General features: G+C 39.4%; 1 protein-coding gene across 4 annotated transcripts in view; it reads right to left on the bottom strand.

Moving 5' to 3' along the window:
• Window positions 1–22,290, bottom strand: part of LOC133607810 (serine/threonine-protein kinase 32C-like) — a 186,347-nt gene that overhangs the window by 1,190 nt on the left and 162,867 nt on the right. For 3 of the 4 annotated variants that reach the window (XM_061962795.1, XM_061962787.1, XM_061962813.1), the window contains one exon: window positions 13,701–13,768. In XM_061962795.1, coding sequence (XP_061818779.1) covers window positions 13,701–13,768 — 68 coding nt within the window. Of the gene's footprint in view, window positions 1–214; window positions 761–13,700; window positions 13,769–22,290 lie in introns of those variants that run through there. The other variant, XM_061962803.1, reaches the window with a different exon arrangement.

Below are 22,290 nucleotides of genomic sequence, written 5' to 3'. Positions count from 1 at the left end.
ATAAACTTACAGTGCATCCGGAAAGTATTCACAGCGCTTCACTTTTCCCACATTTTGTTATGTTACAGCCTTATTCCGAAATGCAATAAAAGTGTTTATTTTATTTTGAAAATGTATTTAAGCATAAAATACAATATCACATGGAAATAAGTATTCACAGCCTTTGCTCAATACTTTGTTGATGCACATTTGGCAGCAATTACAGCCTCAAGTCTTTTTGAATACGATGCCACAAGCTTGGCACACCTATATTTGGGCAGTTTGGTCCATTCCTCTTTGCAGCACCTCTCAAGCTCCATCAGGTTGGATGATAAGCGTTTGGTTTTCATCCAGGATGTCTCTTTACATTGCTGCGTTTATCTTTCCCTCTATCTCCCATTTCTTACTCCTGAAAAACATCCCCACAGCATGATGCTGCCAGCCTGCCACCACCATGCTTCTCTGTAGGGATGGTAATGTCCTGGTGATGAGCGATGCCTGGTTTCCTCCAAACATGATGCCTGGCATTCACGCCAAAGAGTTCAATATTTGTCTCATCAGACCAGAGAAATTTGTTCCTCATGGTCTGAGACTAAACTTTTTACTAGGAAATGGCTTCCATCTGGCCACTCTGTCATGCAGGCCTGATAGGTGGATTGCTGCAGAGATGGTTGTCCTTCTGGAAGGTTCTTCTCTCTCCACAGAGGAATGCTGTAGCTCTGACAGAGTGACTATCGGGTTCTTGGTCACCTTCCTAAGATGAATTCATTTTGGAAAAAGGCTGTAACATAAAAAAAATGGGCACTCTGAATACTTTCCGGATGCACTGTACATTGAATGAAAGGATTTATGCATGCTCTTCTGCTGTAGCAGAGTATAAATAGAACTCATCACTAATTGCAGCATTAGGTCAAATCATTTCTGCTAAAGAAGGATTTCAGTAAAGCTGGCTCGATAATAAATGAGGCAATAATTTAAAGAGGCACTAAATTAAAAGATAGGGTGTCAACTAATAATGAATGAACCTCAAAGTCTGCATAATGGACTATTCAGATATCAAATATTCCACGTCCAATATTGCATACGACCAATGAGAGTTGAAATAAAACCTCTTCTTTAAAGCTATCTCATTCTCCATTCTATGAGGAATTCTTATTAGTTTTTGTTTCATAAAGCAAACTATTTTACAATTGTTTTGATAATTACTAGTAATGTCAAATGATTATTATTTAATCAGATCAATCACACTTCGTGATTACCGGTAGTCAGAATTAATCACAGTGAACTATTTGCTTTCATAATTTAAATTAACCTTAAAAACACCACAAACCTTTGCACAAATGCAATTTTATTGTCAGAATGACATACACAAAATATTTAAAAAATGTTTTAAAATCAAATATACATCATTTATTTGCTTAAAATGTGTTAACAGTATTATCTATATTCCCATCAGTGTGTATTTTGAAAACACAGAGCACACGAGTCCGAGTCTCCTCACTGATCTTTGTATGCATTGACTTGATCACTGACCATATGACAATTTAAGGACCGCATTTAAGGTAAAGGAGCATGTATGCTCAAAATAAATTGCTTAATTAAGCTGCAACTACATATGAATAATGCAATAATTGGTTGTGATTAAACACATAAATCAACTTGTTATTTTTCACAGCCCAAATAATGACATAATGTATGTGTGTGACTCAATTGAGAACAGACAATATGTGCTATTATGGGGGGGGACAGTTTATTTGATGTTTGACCAGTAAAAAAAAAAACTGGACATACTATAATATTTTCCATCATTTTACTCATTTAATGTGTTCTGACATGGCTGCTGAGACGTCATTACCACGACACACACTGCCTGCAGAGCAGACCTGACACCCGGAACCTCCTGTAGGCAATCCATGTCATGCTAGCTGGCTGCAGCATAACTAAAATGTGCATGATTGCTCACGTTGCAAGGATGCACACAATGTCATCATGAATGATAACATTTGACTACTATAAAGCCAGTTATTGAAGGGGCACAATCATGCTTTTTTCGGAGGCTTTTGGACCCAAGTGGGGCACTATACATAGCTTCCTTGTATACAGTAAATACTCTCAATCTCATGGTTGTATAAAGGGTAAACCTTCATTCTTCTCCTTTTGGCCGAAACACACCCTTCTCAACCGATTACGTGCTCATGGTTATTAGCAAACGGTGAAGAATAATGGATTTAACTGGAGGAATATTGAAGAATGCTGCATCAAACATCTGTCTGGGACTTAAGTCTTTAGCTCCCCTGAAAACAAACAAATCTTCTTATTGCTGCCTTACTGCGGTTCAGATACAGTACACAATTCTTACACCTGGAAAAACACTTTTCTGGCAGCCATTTCTTTTTTAAGTAATGAAGTGAATAATATCATGTACAATTTTCTTATATGATTGGCAGGAGCATGTATTTGTATTTGGTCACAGAATCCTTTAGAGGACTATTCTACTGAGGTCAACAGTGCACATGTCCAGCACAAGCGCTCCAGAGAGGGGGCTTTACCCCCAGGACATTGGAGAATTTTAAAAGACAGCAGCAGTTGGGTTTTAGGAGGAAGTGCAAACACAATAACGACATTTGGTAAGAGCCCCCCCGGTAGGAGTAGAGATCAGTGCTTGGAGGTCAACTGACTCGATTGAGCAAAGTGACAACGCCCAGGTGTTGTCTGCATTTGTACAAACAAACTGAGTGTTGTCCAAACTGTCCGGCCCCAAGGCTAGAGTTACAATGAGTGGGGGTCTTTGGGTAAAAGGTTTTTAAAGGGGAACATTATCACCAGACCTATGTAAGCGTCAATATATACCTTGATGCTGCAGAAAAAAGACCATATATTTTTTTAACCGATTTCCGAACTCTAAATGGGTGAATTTTGGCGAATTAAACGCCTTTCTATTATTCGCTCTCGGAGCCACATCAGGAAGCAATCCGCCATTTTCTCAAACACCGGGTCAAAACAGCTCTGTTATTTTCCGTTTTTTCGACTGTTTTCTGTACCTTGGAGACATCATGCCTCGTCGGTGTGTTGTCGGAGGGTGTAACAACACGAACAGGGACGGATTCAAGTTGCACCAGTGGCCCAAAGATGCGAAAGTGGCAAGAAATTGGACGTTTGTTCCGCACACTTTACCGACGAAAGCTATGCTACGACAGATATGGCAAGAATGTGTGGATTTCCTGAGACACTCAAAGCAGATGCATTTCCAACGATAAAGTCAAAGAAATCTGCCGCCAGACCCCCATTGAATCTGCCGGAGTGTGTGAGCAATTCAGGGACAAAGGATCTCGCTAGCACGGCAAGCAATGGCGGCAGTTTGTTCCCGCAGACGAGCGAGCTAAACCCCCTATCAACCCTAGCTTCCCTGGCCTGCTGACATCAACTCCAAAACTGGACAGATCAGCTTTCAGGAAAAGAGCGCGGATGAGGGTATGTCTACAGAATATATTAATTGATGAAAATTGGGCTGTCTGCACTCTCAAAGTGCATGTTGTTGCCAAATGTATTTCATATGCTGTAAACCTAGTTCATAGTTGTTAGTTTCCTTTAATGCCAAACAAACACATACCAATCGTTGGTTAGAAGGCGATCGCCGAATTCATCCTCGCTTTCTCCCGTGTCGCTGGCTGTCGTGTCGTTTTCGTCAGTTTCGCTTGCATGCGGTTCAAACCGATATGGCTCAATAGCTTCAGTTTCTTCTTCAATTTCGTTTTCGCTACCTGCCTCCACACTACAACCATCCGTTTCAATACATTCGTAATCTGTTGAATCGCTTAAGCTGCTGAAATCCGAGTCTGAATCCGAGCTAATGTCGCTATAGCTTGCTGTTCTTTCCGCCATGTTTGTTTGTGTTGGCTTCACTATGTGACGTCACAGGAAAATGGACGGGTGGTTAAAATCAGGCACTTTGAAGGTTTTTTTAGGGATATTGCGTGATGGGTAAAATTTTGAAAAAAACTTCGAAAAATATAATTAGCCACTGGGAACTGGTTTTTAATGGTTTTAACAATTCTGAAATTGGGATAATGTTCCCCTTTAAGGATAGTTGTCCGAGAGGACATCAGAAGAGATTCGGCCCACTCCTTCTCCGGGAAACGGCAGTTCCTGTTTGAGGCTCGCTGAAACAAATAAAGCTTTTTGTTCGACGATTCCTCTTGGCGTCTCCTTGGCTCATCACCCATCACACGACCATCAAATATACAACAGTATAGGGCTGGGCGATATACAGGTAAAAGCCAGTAAATTATAATATTTTGAAAAACTTGATTTATTTCAGTAATTGCATTCAAAAGGTGTAACTTGTACATTATATTTATTCATTGCACACAGACTGATGCATTCAAATGTTTATTTCATTTAATTTTGATGATTTGAAGTGGCAACAAATGAAAATCCAAAATTCCGTGTGTCACAAAATTAGAATATTACTTAAGGCTAATACAAAAAAGGGATTTTTAGAAATGTTGGCCAACTGAAAAGTATGAAAATGAAAAATATGAGCATGTACAATACTCAATACTTGGTTGGAGCTCCTTTTGCCTCAATTACTGCGTTAATGCGGCGTGGCATGGAGTCGATGAGTTTCTGGCACTGCTCAGGTGTTATGAGAGCTCAGGTTGCTCTGATAGTGGCCTTCAACTCTTCTGCGTTTTTGGGTCTGGCATTCTGCATCTTCCTTTTCAGAATACCCCACAGATTTTCTATGGGGCTAAGGTCAGGGGAGTTGGCGGGCCAATTTAGAACAGAAATACCATGGTCCGTAAACCAGGCACGGGTAGATTTTGCGCTGTGTGCAGGCGCCAAGTCCTGTTGGAACTTGAAATCTCCATCTCCATAGAGCAGGTCAGCAGCAGGAAGCATGAAGTGCTCTAAAACTTGCTGGTAGACGGCTGCGTTGACCCTGGATCTCAGGAAACAGAGTGGACCGACACCAGCAGATGACATGGCACCCCAAACCATCACCCAACCATGCAAATTTTGCATTTCCTTTGGAAATCGAGGTCCCAGAGTCTGGAGGAAGACAGGAGAGGCACAGGATCCACATTGCCTGAAGTCTAGTGTAAAGTTTCCACCATCAGTGATGGTTTGGGGTGCCATGTCATCTGCTGGTGTCGGTCCACTCTGTTTCCTGAGATCCAGGGTCAACGCAGCCGCCTACCAGCAAGTTTTAGAGCACTTCATGCTTCCTGCTGCTGACCTGCTCTATGGAGATGGAGATTTCAAGTTCCAACAGGACTTGGCGCCTGCACACAGTGCAAAATCTACCCGTGCCTGGTTTACGGACCATGTTATTTCTGTTCTAAATTGGCCCGCCAACTCCCCTGACCTTAGCCCCATAGAAAATCTGTGGGGTATTGTGAAAAGGAAGATGCAGAATGCCAGACCTAAAAACGCAGAAGAGTTGAAGGCCACTATCAGAGCAACCTGGGCTCTCATAACACCTGAGCAGTGCCAGAAACTCATCGACTCCATGCCACGCCGCATTAACGCAGTAATTGAGGCAAAAGGAGCTCCAACCAAGTATTGAGTATTGTACATGCTCATATTTTTCATTTTCATACTTTTCAGTTGGCCAACATTTCTAAAAATCCCTTTTTTGTATTAGCCTTAAGTAATATTCTAATTTTGTGACACACGGAATTTTGGATTTTCATTTGTTGCCACTTCAAATCATCAAAATTAAATGAAATAAACATTTGAATGCATCAGTCTGTGTGCAATGAATAAATATAATGTACAAGTTACACCTTTTGAATGCAATTACTGAAATAAATCAAGTTTTTCAAAATATTCTAATTTACTGGCTTTTACCTGTACTCGATATATCGCGGGTTTGTCTCTGCGTGATATAGAAAATTACTATATCGTGATATTCGAGTATACGTTCTCACGCAGTTGCTTTTAGCTGCGGGCATTACATTAGAGGCGTTTTTTCACTCTTTCTTGTTTCTCCTTCTCACAAAGACTTAAAACAAGCGCACTTTCTTACATACGTCACATACTGTCGCGTCATACGCCCTCGCTGAGCAGAGAGGTAGCAGCATGGGTAAAATTAGCTGTGATGCTAGTGGAGTGGTGCGAGTGGTAATACGAGAGAGAGACGGTGCGAATCTGGTAACAAATGAAGGAAGAATGAATTCCTAAGAAAAACAGCGAGGGGTCCATCGTCTGGCGGTGGTTTGGCTTCAAGCGGGAAGATGTCGAACAAGTATGCGGCAAAAGGGTTGCTGCAAAAAGTAGCAGCACTGCTAATATGTAGCATCATTTGAAAAGTCACCCGCTAGAGAATGAAGAGTGCTTGAAACTCCGCATGTCAACATCTCCGTTCGGTGCCATAACCACAAAATGCCGAAGCAACCATTTACAGATCAACAACATATGAAAAAATTAGTCAACAACAGAAGGAGATAACGTCCGCAGGAACCTACCACATAGCGAAGGACATAAACCATTTGATTTCCTATTATGCAGCTAATTTTTATTTGACAGTTATTGAAATATCGTGTGTGACATCATGCACAAAAGTGCACTTTATTTGTTTTAAACTATTGAAGTGGCGTTCTGTACAAAAAGTGCACTTTAATTTAGTGTTGTTTTGATATGTCATCTTAGTGACATCATGCACAAAAGTGCACTAATAGCTTGTTTGAAAATGTCTCTGACAATCTTGCACTTTCTGTTTTGGAAATGACATGAATGTTTGTGCCACTGCTTAATAACTGTTTAATAAATACAGTTTTAACTTGGTTGTGATTTCCCTCTCTGCATGAAAGTTTAAAATGAGCATATATTAAAGCAGTAAGAACAAGAATGTTTTAATGTAGACACATAGAATCATCATACTGCTGTGATTATATGCATCAAGTGTTCATTCAAGGCTAAGGCAAAATATCGAGATATATATCGTGTATTGTGGCAAGGCTTAAAAATATTGAGATATTAAAAAAAGGCCATATCGCCCAGCCCTACAACAGTAGCAAAGTTACTGCTGGGCACTTGGCAAGTTGACATTAATAAGTTCAGGTATGGCCAACAGTTAAAAGTTGTGATGTAAAGGAATTCTAAATATCTAGTGGAAATCTTGTGAAGTTCTCGCCCCTGACCGTTCACAACTTAATGATATGACACTTCAACAAGCTTTTTGTTAGTCCAAATACATCACATGGCAGCACGGTGGTAGAGGGGTTAGTGCTGGTGCCTCACAATAAGAAGGTCCTGGGTTCGATCCCCGGGCTTGGGGTCTTTCTGTGTGGAGTTTGCATGTTCTCCCCGTGACTGCGTGGGTTCCCTCCGGGTACTCCGGCTTCCTCCCACCTCCAAAGACATGCACCTGGGGATAGGTTGCTTGGCAACACTAAATTGGCCCTAGTGTGTGAATGTGAGTGTGAATGTTTTCAGGGGAGCTAAATGAGGTGGCAACTTGTCCAGTGTGCACCCCGCCTTCCGCCCGAATGCAGCTGGGATAGGCTCCAGCCACCGCCCGAGAGGGAAAAGTGGTAGAAAATAGATAGATGGGTGGAATCCATCACAATTTAGCAATCACGTCAACAAAATATAAAGTTAAAGTTAAAGTTAAAGTACCAATGATTGTCACACACACACTAGGTGTGGCGAAATTATTCTCTGCATTTGACCCATCACCCTTGATCACCCCCTGGGAGGTGAGGGGAGCAGTGGGCAGCAGCGGTGGTAAGTCATGGTTCTTAATTTCAAAATAAAACTGCTGCTATGGAAACTGTTTCCAGGTGTTATTTAGCTGAGAGATGGGGTTAGGGTTCTGAGGGTTTAAGGTGGATTTAATCAGACTTGTTCCTTCTCGAAACACATGCAATGGAATAATGACTTGCTGTGGGGAAACTTTAGTAGCGATGTACTGTACACCCTCTAGTCCAGATCTGGGCAAATTAAGGCCCGGGGCCATTAAGCTTTTCAATTTGGCCCGCCGAACATTCCCAAATATCTTTTTTTTAAGATCTTTAAGATGGAAACTGTAGCTGGCATTATGATGTGCAGTGATGTTTTCAAATGACCGTAAGTCTTGAACTATACAAAGTATTTCAATGGTTGGAATCTGCACTTTTACTTGATATCCTAGTTACTATGGTAATCTAAGTCACAGCAGCTCAGACAAGGCACCAAGCAGTGTGGGTGGGGAGCGTTTCCACAGAGTGTTTCCAGAGCGGCCAGCCTCAAATGCGGGTGTCAGGGACAGACGCGGAAGGACATTTTTTACAACAAAGTTCTAAAGCTTAGTGAAATATCAGATGTACCAGATAGTAGGCGGGTTTTTTACCCTTCGCGTTCATATTTTGCTGTGTTTGTTGCATTTTTGTAGCGTTTCGCTTGATTGTAAAATATGTCGATTGACAGGGGGTGTGACATTCATATGTTGTCAATATTCAGTGTTTTATCGTTCATAGTTAATATTGTAAATCCCACATCTTTATTTTCATGTACATTCTGGGTGTCTCATTCAATAAAAACATTTCAAATTCCATTCCATTCTTTAAGGCGGTCTGTCATAATGTTTTTAGCTTTCAATCAGACATTATTGTGAGGTTTTGTAATAGTGTTCCTAAAAATAGATATACCGGCCCCCAGACACATTTTTTTCTCTAAATTTGGCCCCCCGAAGCAAAATAATTGCCCAGGCCTGCTCTAGTCCCATCAATACACAACGAACCCGACAGCAATGGAGTTAACGGCTGAGATTGGTTTTATTTGTTTTTTTTACATTCATAATGCTTCGGTTGATGAAGAACTACACAGAGAAGAAGCTGCCATCTACGACTGTTGTCTCTTGTGAATTTTTTGAAGGTATGTAACGTTAAGGTTTTCACATTCGCAAGCTTTAAAGTTTTAGTATTTTAGTACTATTATTTAGTATTTTAGCCTAACGTTAGCTAGTGTGGCTGGCTAGCTAACATTCCAACCTAACGTTCCAAACTAACATGTAATATATCATATAACTTACAGAAATAGTGCATTTTTTTCTGGCCCTACCTGAGCAAGTCAGCATCTGAAATCCCTCACTCTGAAGAGCTAGATTCATACGCCCTACTGCCCACTACCCCTACATGCAAAGAGTCATTGGGACACCACTACCTTCACAGGAACACGCAAAAGTTAGGGATAGGGCTAAAAAGTAGGGTAAGGGGGTGTATTGGGATTGGGCCTTAGAGGGGTATGGAGTAAACCAGGGGTCCCCAAACTTTTGGACTCGGGGGCCGCATTGGGTTAAAAAAATTTGGCTGGGGCCAGGCTGTATATATATATATATATATATATATATATATATATATATATATATATATATATATATGTATATATATATATATATATATAAATATATATATATATATATATATATATATATATATATATATATATATACTGTGTATGTATGTATATATATATATATATATATATATATATATATATATATATATACTATGTATATATACATATTTATTTATATATATATATATATATATATATATATATATATATATATATATATATATATATATATATATATATATATATATATATATATATATATACATTGTCTTTATAATCCGTTTTGTCATTTAACATCAATTAACATTGATGTTCATCAACATTTAACATTGTCACGTTATCGATAAGAAAATATGATTTGCCTGAGTGGCGAGGAAACACCAAGATTAACAAGCGGTAGAAAATGGATAAGAAAAGAAAGTTTAAAAAAAAAATAAAAAATTTTAACTTTGGACTTCCTGTGGGCCGGATTTTGGATGCTGGGGGGCCAGATTCGGCCCGCGGGCCGTAGTTTGGGGACCTGGAGTAAACAAAAAGACAACATGCCAAACCTCTCTTCTACAGTATATTACCTCACTTATCACGGGGGAATGCACATCCTTAAAAACAGTAGTACCTTGGGATACGAGTGCCTCATTTTACGTTTTTTTGGGGGGATAGGAGCTGTCTTTTGGCTAATTGGTATGCTTTAGGTCGGGAGCAAAGATTTGGGTTACGAGCTTCCCAACAGCTATTTGGCGTGACAAATGTCACCGTGACCCGACCAAAACATCCCGTCTTACTTGCTACCATTGCTTATAGCTGTAAATCGACATTATTTTGTTTTTTAAAGAAAAAAAGAGTAGAAAGTGCGTGTGGAGGACAGTGCTGAGAAGAAGTGGATGATACTCTTTAAATGAAAGAAAGGGAGCATTGAAAACATGACCAAGCGTAAAGCTGACTTGGCCAAGCAGTTTGAGCGCAGCATTGCTAGTCGGCACTGGACTGAGGCAGAACGAGTAAATAACGCCAGACAGCCGCGAACGTTAAAATAATATCTAAACGGCGGACATTTATCCATGAAAACATGGAGAAGCTGCTGATGGTGTGTTTGATGCAGAAGCAGCTGGCAGGAGATGTTGTAGAAGTCTGCTCTACATTACAAATACTGAACATTATCACTACATTACTTCATAAAACTACTGTAATTGTTTGTAGCATTATATTCTACTATAGTCTTTTCGATACAATATTTATTATCTAAAAGTTTGTATCTTGTTATAAGGCATGTTACAAGCTAAAATGGTAGTGTTTTGAGGGCAAAGCACTGTAAATTGATTTCACTTCATTACAATGGCTGAAGCTGTTTAGCATTACAGTAGAACCCCGATTTACAAACAGCTCAATATACAACATTTTTGAATTACGAACCACAGGCCGAATAAAAATATGCTTTGTCTCAGTGCGCATTCAGTCATCATACTGCTGCTGTTAGCTACTGTGCTACTTTGTGTGCCTTTTAAGTGTTTTTTTTTTTTAGCCTTTTACAACATTTTTCTAGTTTTGCTATCTCAATGAGTCCAAAGAAATCAATGAACACGGGATGTGTGGTTTAAAACATTCAGGTAGGAAGAAACATTCAATAGAGTTGTCAATACTGCCCTCTCCTACTCTCTCCTGCTGCACGCCTAAAAGATTAACTGACAAAGTAAAGTACATTTATGTTTTTTTTCCCAATCATTGTAGTGACCTGGCTGTTACATTTAAGGAGTTTTGTGAGTGCACCAGAGGGCTCGTGACAATGTGTGTGCGTGTCAGCAGGGCGACTAAAAATGAGGACAGTTCAGCTGCTAGTTGTTTTGACTTTGTTATTAAATAGAAACATTACCACCTTGTTATGTACGTGTGATCTACAGCAGTGATTCTTAAATTGTAGTACGGTACGCAGACTCCATCTAGTTGAACACAAAATAATCACTTAATTAAATATTCAAACACAGTCTTACTGTTCAAACTGTGTGCAATGTCACAGTGGCTAAAATATAAAATATACTTGTTAAATACCTCTGCCTTGTTTTTAACTAATAGCTAGGCCTACTACGCGACTGTATTTTAATGTTGGTCACATACTTGCCAACCTTGAGACCTCCAATTTCGGGAGGTGGGGGGGTGGATCGGGGGGGGGGGGGGGGGGGGCGTGGTTGGGGGCGGGGTTAAGAGGGGAGGAGTATATTTACAGCTAGAATTCACCAAGTCAAGTATTTCATATACCGTATATTACCAAATAAACGCCCTTTGGCAAATAACCGCCCATGTCCTAATAACCGCCCGGGATCTGACCCCATTTTGTGAATTAACCGCCTCTTCCTAATAACCGCCTATGTCCAAATAGCCGCCCATGGGCTGTTATTTGCATAATTTAGATTAAAATGCTAGTGGGGTTGCGTTTGCTGCAGTATTATTGTTTTGATGGTTTTATAGAGTACTTGGTACCATAATTTTATTTTTCCTGTATGCTGCTTTATTTAAAAATTGGAGTACTGTAGCCTTTATTTTATTTAAGTGACAGTATTATTGTTCTGTTTTGATGGTGGGTTTTATACTTGAGTACTTGGTACCATAATTTTATTTTTCCCGGTAGGCTGCTTTATTTAAAAAGTTTATTTATTTTTAGTATTGGTATTCTATTTGACAATTGTTGCACTACTGCCATGTTGAGGCCTTGTTGATCTCTTGTCTTTTGATAGCCTACCTCATGTTGATCTCTTATTTTTTTGTTTGTATGTTTACAATAGCTTTTACATTTAAAGTTTTTTGTACCAAAAAAAAATACTGGACAGTAACCATTGTAACCAAATAATGGCCTGGTAACGGCTGGTGCAAAAATAAATAAAAGCCTTGTGCAAATAACCGCCTGCTTCTTTTAAATGCCTGTCTCCAAAATCGATTTTGTGAAATAAACGCCCGGGCTACTATTTGGTAATATACCGTATATGCATATATATATCCTGAAAATATGTAAACAAAACTGTGTTTAGATAATAGATACATCAAACTTGCATAAATAAATATTAAGGAATATAACATAACTTGGCTTCTGAGAGCTTCAAAATGTAATTAATAAAATGCTAAAGTTGTTGATAAACAAGCAATTATTTTAATAATTAAATATGGTCATTTTAAATGAATTACTATGATCATTTAAAATTAATTATTTCAAATATGTTTATTTTTATGTATAATTCTATGGCTGGATGTAATAAGAAGTCAGAAAAAATACAAATAAAAATACAATTAATTTTGATGTTTTTGGCAAAATATAGTAAACATGTATTTATTTTTATTTTTTTTAAATGAATAAATATATTTATTTTTAGGTAAGATAAACATAATAATACAATTTATCTTTAGTCTGGATGATTTAGTTCTTGTCACCCTGTTGTCCTCCTGTGTCTTCCCCGAGGATGGCTACATGAGCTGGGCAAACGCCTGGAGATGCCCTACGTCAACAACACGGTCGGCGGCCCATCGGTGCGCAGCTCGTACATCGCCGCCCTCTACTTCACCCTCAGCAGCCTGACCAGCGTCGGCTTTGGCAACGTTTGCGCCAACACAGACGCCGAGAAGATCTTCTCCATTTGCACCATGCTCATCGGCGGTATGCCGGACGCCTCGTATGGAATAACGTGATTGGGCAGGCACGCTGTTTATATTGTGGTAAAGCGGACGTGAAAAAAGGCTGTCCTCACTCAGGTCCGCATGGAGCTGGAGGGGGCGTGGCCTCCAGCTCCGCCTGAAAATCGGGAGATTTTCGGGAGAAAATTTGTCCCGGGAGGTTTTTGGGAGAGGTGGTGAATTTCGGGAGTCTCCCGGAAAATCCGGGAGGGTTGGCAAGTATGGTTGGTCATCATGGTGGTAATTGGAGAGCCAAGTGTTTTCTGAGTTTAACGTTTGAGAACCACTGATCTAGAGTACTGTATAGCTCTTTATATTGTGTTTAAAGTGCACAAACATTTAGGAAAATATGGACTTTTGTCGAGGCTGGAACCCATTATTCAACGTTTACATTGTTTCTTACTAACATATTCAATTTTTTTTAATTTACAAACACTGTTCAAGAACCAATGGCGTTTCTTAAATCGAGGTTCCGCTGTAGGCACTGTACATCGTTACATGACACCCACACCCATCCCATGTCACGTGACCAGTTCCTCCCTCAACCAGGCACCCACTCACACACATATTGCTACTAAAACCAAATTCTGTCTCCTATGGCAACACTACTGCAAAAAATCCATCTGCCTCTTTAAGGTGTATTGTGACCACACAATGAAAGACAAAATGAAGCGTAATTATTAGTGTGTTTTTAGTCGAGGAGGATGTAGGTGCTGCTGTCTTACTTCTCACGGTTGAAGATCATAAACTCTTGCTGCACCGCTTCAAGGCACTCCTGGAGATAGTCGTTCTCCTGGAAGCAGAGAACAGAAATAAAAACACGTGCATCTTCATCTCACACGTCAACAAAGTCATCCTCATTAGCGTCACCTTTAATCAAATGACATGGCCGTTGAGTTTAGGTTCACTTATTATTTTCCCCACACAATGCATCATGAATTGTTTTGTTAGTCATCTTCAAACTGGATGTTTTAGCCAAGACAAAAATAGAAGCTCAGAGGCTCTTGAGGCCATGACAACAGGACTGAAGGCTTTATAATTTAATAACCCGAGTAATAACCCAACGTGAGAACACACACAGACTCCAAGTCTCATAACCCTGCTTGATGCTGCTATACACTCTATGCCCACACTGGTCACATGACACACACACACACACACACACACACACACACACACACACACACACACACACACACACACACACACACACACACACACACACTGGACTGACATTAAAGCACCAGTGGAGTTGAAAAATAAGATGCCTCTATATTGACGCTTTTATCATATATATCTGATGTATGACACCAAAACACATACAACATTTGCGAATAAATAGATATGATCAAAATAGTGTCAATCTCACAGAGATTCCTGAGCCATTTTAAAAGATAATGAGGAAGCCAGACACATCATCGCGTGACTTAGAGGTAGGAACCGCAGATCTCCTCATCACCAACAACAATGCAAATTATGGAGAGCCAACAAGGATTACTTTGAGAAAAATTATGATCCAGAAAATTATATTGTTGATCTTCAACATAAGGAGGGTGAGCTACATGTTTTAGAAGCTCTGTTTAACATATCCAGATTTAGTGAAACACTAAGCATAATGTAGCAGTATTGCTAAGTACTAAACATGAAATACAAACTACCGGTACAAACATCCATCCATCTTCTTCCGCCTATCCGAGGTCAGGTCGCGGGGGCAGCAGCCAAAGCAGGGAAGCCCACACTTCCCTCTCCCCAGCCATTTCGTCCAGCTCCTCCCGGGGGATCCCGAGGCGTTCCCAGGCCAGCCGGGAGACATAGTCTTCCCAACGTGTCCTGGGTCTTCCCCGTGGCCTCCTACCGGTCGGACGTGCCCGAAACATCTCCCTAGGGAGGCGTTCGGGTGGCATCCTGAGCAGATGCCCGAACCACCTCATCTGGCTCCTCTCGATGTGGAGGAGCAGCGGCTTTACTTTGAGCTCCTCCCAGATGACAGAGCTTCTCACCCTATCTCTAAGGAAGAGCCCCGCCACCCAGCGAAGGAAGCCCAATTCGGCCGCTTGTACCCGTGATCTTGTCCTTTCGGTCATAACCCAAAGCTCATGACCATAGGTGAGGATGGGAATGTAGATAGACCGGTAAATTGAGAGCTTTGCATACCTGCCAACTTTTGAAATCAGAAAAACCTAGTAGCCAGGGTCCAGGGGCCGCAGGCCCCGGTAGGTCCAGGACAAAGTCCTGGTGGGGGGTTCAGGCTTCGCCTCCCGACGCAAAATGATTATTAGCATTCAGACAGGTTAAAATGTTGCTAAAACCATCACTTTTCTATCAGTCACAGTGACTTTTCAAAACAAAAATATTACAGCAAAAATCATATGGGTTGATTGACATGTTTATTTTGTAAGCTAACTTCAATAGTTTGAAATTATTTTGACAGTTAATGCCAGTTATCCTGTCAACCTTTCACAAGACTTCAATTTGTTAATTGAAAGTATAAACAGTATAAACACTTTTTACAGTAAAATGGTAAAACAGTACTAAACAATTCCATTAAAAAAAAAATTGGTGTCATTATTAACTTTCAAGCTTGTATAATCTACTGCCTTGTTCAATTGTAAAAAATATTCTGTGCCTAAAATTCACATTTCTATCACAATTATCATACTGTAAACATGGTAAGCCAACTTCATTAAAATTAATAGTCCTGTCAATAGCATGGAATTACAATTCAAATGTAGTTTTTTTGTAAGCCTTTCAAAAGAATTCAAAATATGAAAAATTAATGAAAATTAATTTAAGCCATCAGACACTTGAAAAGTGGCACATCACATCTCTAATGTAATCATTTGAACTTTTCAACAGAAATAGCACTGCAAAAATATTAAGGACATACTTCTGTATTTTGGTAGTTATGCTGTCAACATTTAACAAGATTTCTTCAACTTGGACTTGAAAGCATAAATAGTATAAACACTTTTAACAGTATAACAGTACTAAACAATTCCAATAGATAACATTGGTGTCATTACCTTTTTGTGGCTAAAATCCAAATTTATTCTATCAGATTGATCATACTGCAAAAATGATATGGTAACTTTATGATAAGTTTACTTCATTAAAATGTAATTCAATAGCATCATAGAATTAAGAAGTAATAGAATAGTATGATAGTTATATGTTACTTGTTTTGAACATGTTATCGTTATCACAAATAAAAAGATATACTGTACACAGAAATTATTTTTGATTTGATTTATTGTTTATGTAATAAAAGATTTACTTAAAATTTTATGTTTTGTGAGTTTTTTTATGCTACGAACTGTACTTACTGGCGATGTAAACCGAAGGAGACATTTCCGTAATGAAAGCTGCAACACCCTTTTTAGATCCCATCATCACTGCAGCATTATCGGCAGCAAAGCAAACCAAATTCTGCCAAGGAATTTCGTTTGAGTCTATTTCTTCCGCGAGTATTTTGTAAATGTTTTCGCCTGTGGAAGCCGTATTGCATTCCCTCAAAGACAGAAGTACTGACAATACTTTTCCAATGTCGTCATCGAAATATCGAACACAAGGTGCAATTCGCGTAGTTTTCACCCTTTTTGGAACGGATAATTATTCCCGGATAGGCTTTTGAATATTCTTCACGGAATGACTGCAGTTTTCTTTTCGGTTTAAGACTCGTTTGCGATTTTTCTCCGGCTGATTCCATGATCGTTCGCTCGTTTGGAAACAATGGCAACTGCATGGTGCCTCGTGCTTGGCAGCGGTGCTATAAATAGCCTGGCTCGACAGGAAGTTACGGGAAGCAGTGTCGATTGTCATTGTTGTTACGCGATTTCGTGAATAAAACTTTAAAAAAACATATTTTTTTTAATTAATGAAAAACCGTATTTTTTATCACTGCAACCGTAACCCGGAATAGGTTGATGAAAACCGTACTAATTACGGGAAAACCGGAGTAGTTGACAGGTATGGCTTTGCCTTCCGGCTCAGCTCCTTCTTCACCACAACGGATCGATACAGCGTCCGCATTACTGAAGACGCCGCACCGATCCGCCTGTCGACCTCACGATCCACTCTTCCCCTTACTCGTGAACAAGACTCCTAGGTACTTGAACTCCTCCACTTAATACAACGATTGCTTACTGTACAATGTCTGCTCTTACTTCGATGACAACTGATAAGATGTCCATATCTTCCCGTTTAGATGAACAATTATTCATGATGCACACGAAGGGTTAATCAGGAAGTCTGCAGACACTGTCATCGGTTGTGTGTGTTTGTCTCCATGTATTGAATGTCACAGATGAACAACTTCTAGAAGAACATCGATTACGCATGCACCTCCTGGTACCCTAGCACCTCCAAAACCCTCTAATCTAAACTCCAAACATCCCAGAACAAGCTAGTCAGATTACTTCTAGACCTCCACCCCAGATCCCACCTCACTCCTACCCACTTCTCCAAAGTGGGCTGGCTCAGGGTGGAGGACAGAGTAAAACAACTTGCACTGAGCCTGGTCTATAAAATCCGATACACCTCCCTGATACTGAAGTACATGTCATACTAATTCCTTAACGTAAATGACCGCCATAACCACAACACCAGGGGGAGCTCCACTAACCACGTTAAACCCAGATTCCGATCTAACAAAGGTCTTAACTCATTATCCTTCTATGCCACATCAATATGGAATGCACTCCCAACAGGTGTAAAAGAAAGGGCATCTTTATCCTCCTCCAAAACCACACTAAAATAACACCTCCAGGCAACTTCAACCCTAAACTAACACCCTCCCTTCCACATCATACCTCTTCGGATTGTAAATAATCAAATGTAGACACTTTTTCTTATACTTTCTGATCTCTCTCTCTATGTTCACTACTTGCTGTACATATGTACCAAGTCAGACCTACACTGTTCCAATGTCCATTTCTCTGATGATGCAATTGTTGATGACTGAAGTGTTGATACCAACCAAACCTAACCCCCCCCCCCCCCCCACCTCCCCCCCTCCATATCCCACACCCCGGATTGTAAATAATGTAAAGAATTCAATTCATATACTGTGATGATTATCTTGTGTGATGACTGTATTATGATGATAGTATATATGATAGTATATATCTGTATCATGAATCGATTTAAGTGGACCCCGACTTAAACAAGTTGAAAAACGTATTCGGGTGTTACCATTTAGTGGTCAATTGTACGGAATATGTACTTCACTGTGCAATCTACTAATATTCAGGTCATGATATGTATATATAGTATTGTTGGCGGGTTTTGGATGATTATTTAGAGGATTTTGTGGGCACATTAGACATACTTGCCAACCTTGAGACCCCCAAATTCGGGAGATTGCGGGGGTGGTTGTTGTTTAGGTGGGCGGGGTCGGGGTGGGCGGGTCCGGGGGGCGGGGTTAAGGGGGAGGAGTATATTTATAGCTAGAATTCACTGAAATTCAAGTATTTCTTATATATATATATATATATATATATATATATATAAATACAATAAATACTTGACTTTCAGTTAATTCTAGCTATATATATATATATATATATATATATATATATATATATATATATATATATATATATATATGTATTTTATTATATATATATATATATATATATATATATATATATATATATATATATATATATATATATATAAAATAAATACTTGAATTTCAGTGTTCATTTTTATACACACATAACACTCCTCTCTACTCATTGTTGTATTTGGAAAGTGCAATGCTTTGCAGCCAGTAGCACAGCCTTTGAAGGAGCATAGGTATGGGCGGTGTAATATTCTGGGTTGGAGTCAATAACCAGGCGAGGTGATGAAGTTACGTCTCTTTACTTCATACTTCAGAACCGACTCCCACACTTGCCCATGACAAATTGGTGCTTTGTTTTAAAGATGTGCTATTTGGATTTACACTGTATGAAAAAAAAATTTAAAAGGAATTTTACCTTATACTATTAGCTAAGTTTTATATTCATAAATGTGAGTTTCTCAATACCCGACCTGTTTTTTGTGCTTTTAAAAAAGACATAGAACTCTACATTAAAACACTCTCTACCTCTAACAACCAAAAAGCTGTGAAAACGATGATGCTGTGTTCCAAATTTGGATTATTTACAGAACTTGTGTGAGCCTATGGCTTTACATTTTGTTACATATATATATTTTGCATTCTTCTTTAGTTGCTTTATTGAGTTTACAAACCCCCTGGCGCTGTTTTGTACTGTTTCTGTACTTGTTTTGATTTGAATGTTATAAATAAAGGTTTAAAAAAAAAAAAAAAAAAAAAAAAAAGACTCCCACACTTGCAGACAGGGTGCGCAATACAATGTAAAAAGTAACCACAGAACACTAGTGTTCTGTGGTTACTTTTTGGTTGGCCAAGCGGACGTGATGACAGGCTGTCCTCACTGGGTCCGCACAGACCTGGAGGGGGCGTGCCTTAAGTCCGGCTGGAAATCGGGAGAAATTCGGGAGAATGGTTGTCCCGGGAGATTTTCGTGAGACGCACTGAAATTCGGGACTCTCCCGAAAAATTCGGGAGGGTTGGCAAGTATGACATTAGAGCAGTGTTTTTCAACCACTGTGCCGCGGCACACTAGTGTGCCGTGAGATACAGTCTGGTGTGCGGAGATCATCTAGTTTCACTTATTTGGGTTAAAAATATTTTTTGCAAACCAGTAATTATAGTCTGCACATTATGTGTTGTTGTTGAGTGTCGATGATGTCTAAAGCTCGGCAGAGTAACCATGTAATACTCTTCCATATCAGTAGGTGGCAGCAGGTAGCTAATTGCGTTGTAGATGTCGGGAACAGCGGGAGGCAGCATGCAGGTAAAAAGGTGTCTAATGCTTAATCCAAAAATAAACAAAAGATGAGTGCCCCTAAGAAAAGGCATTGAAGCTTAGGGAAGGCTATGCAGAAGAAAACTAAAACTGAACTGGCTACAAAGTAAACAAAAACAGAATGCTGGACGACAGCAAAGACTTACTGTGGAGCAAAGTCGGCGTCCACAAAGTACATCCGTACATGACATGACAATCAACAATGTCCCCACAAAGAAGGATAAAATCAATTGAAATATTCTTAATTGCTAAAACAAAGCAGGTGTGGGGAATAGTGGTCAAGGAAGGCATGAAACTGCTACAGGAAAATACCAAAAAAAAAGAGAAAAAGCCACCAAATTAGGAGCGCAAGACAGGAACTAAAACACTACACACAGGAAAATAGCAAAAAACTCAAAATAAGTCACGGCGTGATGTGACAGGTGGTGACAGTACACCTACTTTGAGACAAGAACAACATTGATGCACACTTGGTTAGGGTTTAAAGTCATACCCAACAATTGACTTTAAACTTTTTACTGTCAACTGAGTTTTGTTTTTTAATGATGTCTGCTGGTGGTGTGCCTCCGAATTTTTTCAACGCAAAAAATGTGCCTTGGCTCAAAAAAGGTTGAAAAACACTGCATTAGAGAGCCCCCATTCACTCTATTGTTAGTGGACTTTTTATGTATTTATTTATTTACGATTTAGAATGCATAAAAAAGCCAAGCATACACTGTATGTTCAGGATTGTGAATGAAAGACAGCACATCTCTCTCTAACGTTTGCCTATTTCCAGTATGACTGATCTGATAACATGGTTAGAGTGATGTGGGATCTGAGCCGGGGATGTCGTTGTGGTTTGTGCAGCTCTTTGAGACACTTTTGATTTAGGGCTATATAAATAAACATTGATTGATTGATTGATTGATGGTTAGAGTGCAGAAGTGTTACTACAGTGACGTCAATCTATGAAAATGACTGAAGACATTAAAAATGGCTGACTGAATTTGTGGCATTTTGTGATATTTAGACCAGTGTTTTTCAACCACTGTGCCGCGGCACACTAGTGTGCAGTGAGATACAGTCTGGTGTGCCGTGGGAGATTATCTAATTTCACCTATTTGGGTTAAAAATATTTTTTGCAAACCAGTAATTATAGTCTGCAAATGATGTGTTGTTGTTGAGTGTCTGTGCTGTCTAGAGCTCGGCAGAGTAACCGTGTAATACTCTTTCATATCAGTAGGTAGCAGCCAGTAGCTAATTGCTTTGTAGATGCCGGAAACAGCGGTAGGCAGTGTGCAGGTAAAAAGGTATCTAATGCTTAAACCAAAAATAAACAAAAGGTGAGTGCCCCTAAGAAAAGGCATTAAAGCTTAGGGAAGGGAATGCAGAACAAAACTAATGGCTACAAAGTAAACAAAATCAGAATGCTGGACGACAGCAAAGACTTACTGTGGAGCAAAGACGGCGTCCACAATGTACATGACAATCAACAATGTCCCCACATTGAAGGATAAAAACAACTGAAATATTATTGACTGATAAAACAAAGTAGATGCAGGAAATATGGCTCAAAGGAAGACATGAAACTGCTACTGTAAAATACCAAAAAAAGAGAAAAAGCCACCAAAATAGGAGCGCAAGACAAGAACTAATACAGTACACACAGGAAAACAGCAATAAACTCCAAATAGGTCAGGGTGTGATGTGACAGGTGGTGACAGTACACCTACTTTAGACAAGAGCTATATTGATGCATGCTTGGTTATGGTTTGAATTCATATCCAACAATTGCGTCAACGACTTTTTACTGTCAACTGAGTTTCGTTTTTTAATGAGTTCTGCTGGTGATGTGCCTCCGCATTTTTTCAACGCAAAAAATGTGCCTTGGCTCAAAAAAGGTTGAAAAACACTGATTTAGATGATATTTTCACAAACTTTGCGAATTGTAAATGCAATTGTATATGGTTTAATGGATACAATGAAACACAATTAGGCATATAAAGTCAACTTGTTTTTCCACTCTTTTGGTACTTTAAGATCGCTGATGGGAATAGTTACACAAAGAGGAAAATACTGAGGTGAATGACAAGATGACAAAGCGGAAAAGAAAACTCAGCACATAATGAGTAAATGAGGAAAGTCTATAGTTTTGCCTTGTGTTAATTTCATTGCTTTAAACGTGTATTCCGGATTAACACATTGATGAGGAGGACTGGGACTGTGCAGAATAAATAACTTCAAATGCACAGATTAACGGTATGCAATAAAAGAGCTCTATCAAAACTTTTGTCTTCAAAAATGTAATAATTTGCACTTTTAATTCTCAGTCGGTGATGTTTTGAAAAGTTCCAGAACTGATATCACAAGATACATCTTTCAAATCCAACTTACAAACGACCTTACATTACATAAAATGACCCTCATGTTGATGTCGTCCACGTCTTCAAAACGGGTT

This window comes from Nerophis lumbriciformis, linkage group LG02 (genome assembly GCF_033978685.3).
Source record: "Nerophis lumbriciformis linkage group LG02, RoL_Nlum_v2.1, whole genome shotgun sequence".
NCBI classification, from domain to species: Eukaryota; Metazoa; Chordata; class Actinopteri; order Syngnathiformes; family Syngnathidae; genus Nerophis; species Nerophis lumbriciformis.
This window is presented reverse-complemented; position numbering and strand designations above follow the sequence as displayed.